This window comes from Octopus bimaculoides, chromosome 14 (genome assembly GCF_001194135.2).
Source record: "Octopus bimaculoides isolate UCB-OBI-ISO-001 chromosome 14, ASM119413v2, whole genome shotgun sequence".
NCBI classification, from domain to species: Eukaryota; Metazoa; Mollusca; class Cephalopoda; order Octopoda; family Octopodidae; genus Octopus; species Octopus bimaculoides.
In genome coordinates this window covers 46398361-46401095 of record NC_068994.1, presented here as the reverse complement: position 1 = coordinate 46401095, position 2735 = coordinate 46398361, and the positions used below count along the sequence as shown (strand labels likewise).

General features: G+C 41.6%; 1 protein-coding gene across 1 annotated transcript in view; it reads left to right on the top strand.

Moving 5' to 3' along the window:
* The window catches only part of LOC106870530 (mothers against decapentaplegic homolog 6), a 107605-nt gene that overhangs the window by 99759 nt on the left and 5111 nt on the right, over positions 1–2735 (top strand). The window contains exon 4 of the mRNA XM_014916657.2: positions 354–431. Within this exon, the coding sequence (XP_014772143.1) occupies positions 354–431 (78 nt within the window). The remainder of the gene's footprint in view (positions 1–353; positions 432–2735) is intronic.

Below are 2735 nucleotides of genomic sequence, written 5' to 3'. Positions count from 1 at the left end.
AAACCATTATTATTATTATTATTATTATTATTATTATAAGGCGGCGAGCTGGCGTTATCATTAGCATGCTGAGCAAAATGCTTAGTGGTATTTCACCCATTGCTACATTCTGAGTTCAAATTCCACCGAGGTCAGCTTTGCGTATCATCCTTTCAGGGTCAATAAATTAAGTACCAGTGTAGTACTAGGGTTGATATAATTGACGTAACCCCACCACCACCACCATCCCCTACCCAAAAATTCAGACCTTGTACCTATAGTAGAAAGGATTATTATTATTATTTATTATTATTATCATTATTATTATTATTAATGAATTTATAATGATCAAAACCTCTTCAATATCTTTTCAGACCGCCTGTTGTTGGCAAGGGATCCTGTTTCAACTGAAACTGGTCTTACCCCAACTCCCTATCGGTTGTCTTCTTCAGGTAAGTTACATGGATTAGCTCCCTTTATTTTATTATATTTTATTTTCCTTCATTTCTTTGAATGAACAAATTCAGTGTACACATTCAAGATGCTGGCATCACTGCATAATAAGAAGTTTGCTTCCCGTGGAAATACTCCCTTGCCCATAAATAGGTGAGGGTTGGCGACAGACTTATAGAAGGTCTGCCTCAACAAATTCCGCCTGACCCCTGTTTAGATCAAAGACATTTCAGTTCTGGTTATTTCCATTTTATATTCACCTATGATACTCTGTTAAGTGGTTGGTGTTAGGAAAGGCATCCGGCTGTAGAAACCAACCTAAAACAGACTATGGGAACCTAGTGTGGCCCCTGGCCTTGCCAATTCCTGTCAAGCTGTCCGACCCCTGCCCTGCATGGAAAAGGATGTTAAATGTTGATGATGATGATACCGTTATCCGTGTCCTTCTCTTTTCAAGGCAGTAGTGCTCAAGAAAACCTGCACTCCGCAATAAAAGTGTTAAGGCCACTCTCCCTGGTGAAGTGTCCTGTGGTGGTTTTGCTTAAAAGCAACCAGCACACTTTGTAAAGTGGTTTGTATTATTAGGAAGGGCATCCTGCCATAAAAACCATGCCAAATCAGACTGGTGCCTTGTGCAGCTCTGGTCAAATCGCCGAATCCATGCCAGCATGAACAACGGATGTTAAATAAGGTCATTGCCTGTGCCGCTGGACTGGCTCCTGTGCAGGTGGCATGTAAAAAACACCATTTTGAGCATGGTTGTCACCACTACCGCCTGACTAGCCCTTGAGCCGGTGGCACGTAAAAGCACCCACTACACTCTCTGAGTGATTGGCGTTAGGAAGGGCATCCAGCTGTAGAAACTCTGCCAGATCAGAGTGGAGCCTGGTGCAGCCATCTGGCTCGCCAGTCCTCAGTGAAACTGTCCAACCCATGCCAGCATGGAAAGTGGACGTTAAACGATGATGATGATGATAGTGTGATATGAGGAGGAGGTACAGACCTTTTTCTACACCAGGTTCACCTCTGACAACACTATGGTGACTGCTCTCCTTAAGTATGATGAGGAGAGTAATTTGGGTGGCCCAAGAGAGTGTCAGGTTTCCAGAGGCACCGTGGAAGTGCAAAATCATTATTATTATTATTAAGTGGCTGCCATAAATGTCTGGATATCTTTTCTGTTTGTGAAATCTGTTTGTTCTTGTTTTTTCTTCTCAGTGTCTAAAAATTTATTACCCTAGACTGTAAATTGGAGTGGATCCCAGATATGGAAGGGTGGAGTTGAAGGTTCTCCTTGTCTTTCTGAGAGAAGTGCTCTGGTGTTCTGAACAGCTGACCTCATTTAAGGCCTTTGTTCTAAACAGGTGACCTCATTTAGCTGTGGTGTTAATAACACTCCAGTATTGGAGCAGCTTAGGAGTCCGCTGGTTTGCTAGAAACAACAGTTGAATTCTTTCGAATTACATCATCGTCATCATTTAACATCCTTCAGATGCTCTTCCTGTTGCCAACTCTTGCCTGTTTCCAAATAATTTTTCGCAGTAGAACGTCTGGCAGTGACACACACACACACATATATATGGTGGATGTCTTTAAGCTTCTGTCTTCTATAACCTGGGACAATGGTAGAAGACACTTGCCTAAGGTGCCACACAGTGGGACTGAACCCACCATTCTGTTATGCCTGTGCTTCCTTCTCAAAAGGGAGAGCAGGTCATGTTTGACCAAAATCATCATAGAGTATACAGAAATGATGGGATGGTCATGGCTCGGATGTGGAATGTCTTTGATTATAGGTTTGCTCGTTCATGTCTGACTTAGGCCTCAAACAATAATTGGAGTGGTTGTGTGTGGAATAAGTTTGTTCAGTCAGGAGCAGCCCCAGGGTTTAATAAACAACTTTGTTATATATATTGATGAGTAAAAAAGAAAGCTTCTAGCTCCCCTGTATAGGATTACTATGTGGTCTGCTTGCCGAATCTGCCCGAGGAGCTTTTTGTGATTGCCAGACAATCAGACAATTCTATAAATTCATATATTGCACACAGACATGTGTGTATATATATATATATATATATATATATATATATATATACACACACACACGTACACGCAAATGGTGCTGAAAAGCTCCTGACTTCGGGTAAAAGAAAATACAGGAGAATCAGTTAATTATGATTTTATTCAACATATTCCCCTCTCAGATTCACATACTTATTGCAGTGGTCCTTCAGTTTTTCTAATCCCTGTAAAAGAACTCGGAAGGTTGGGCCTCCGACTCGGCCTTTCGGAATACTCTTAAA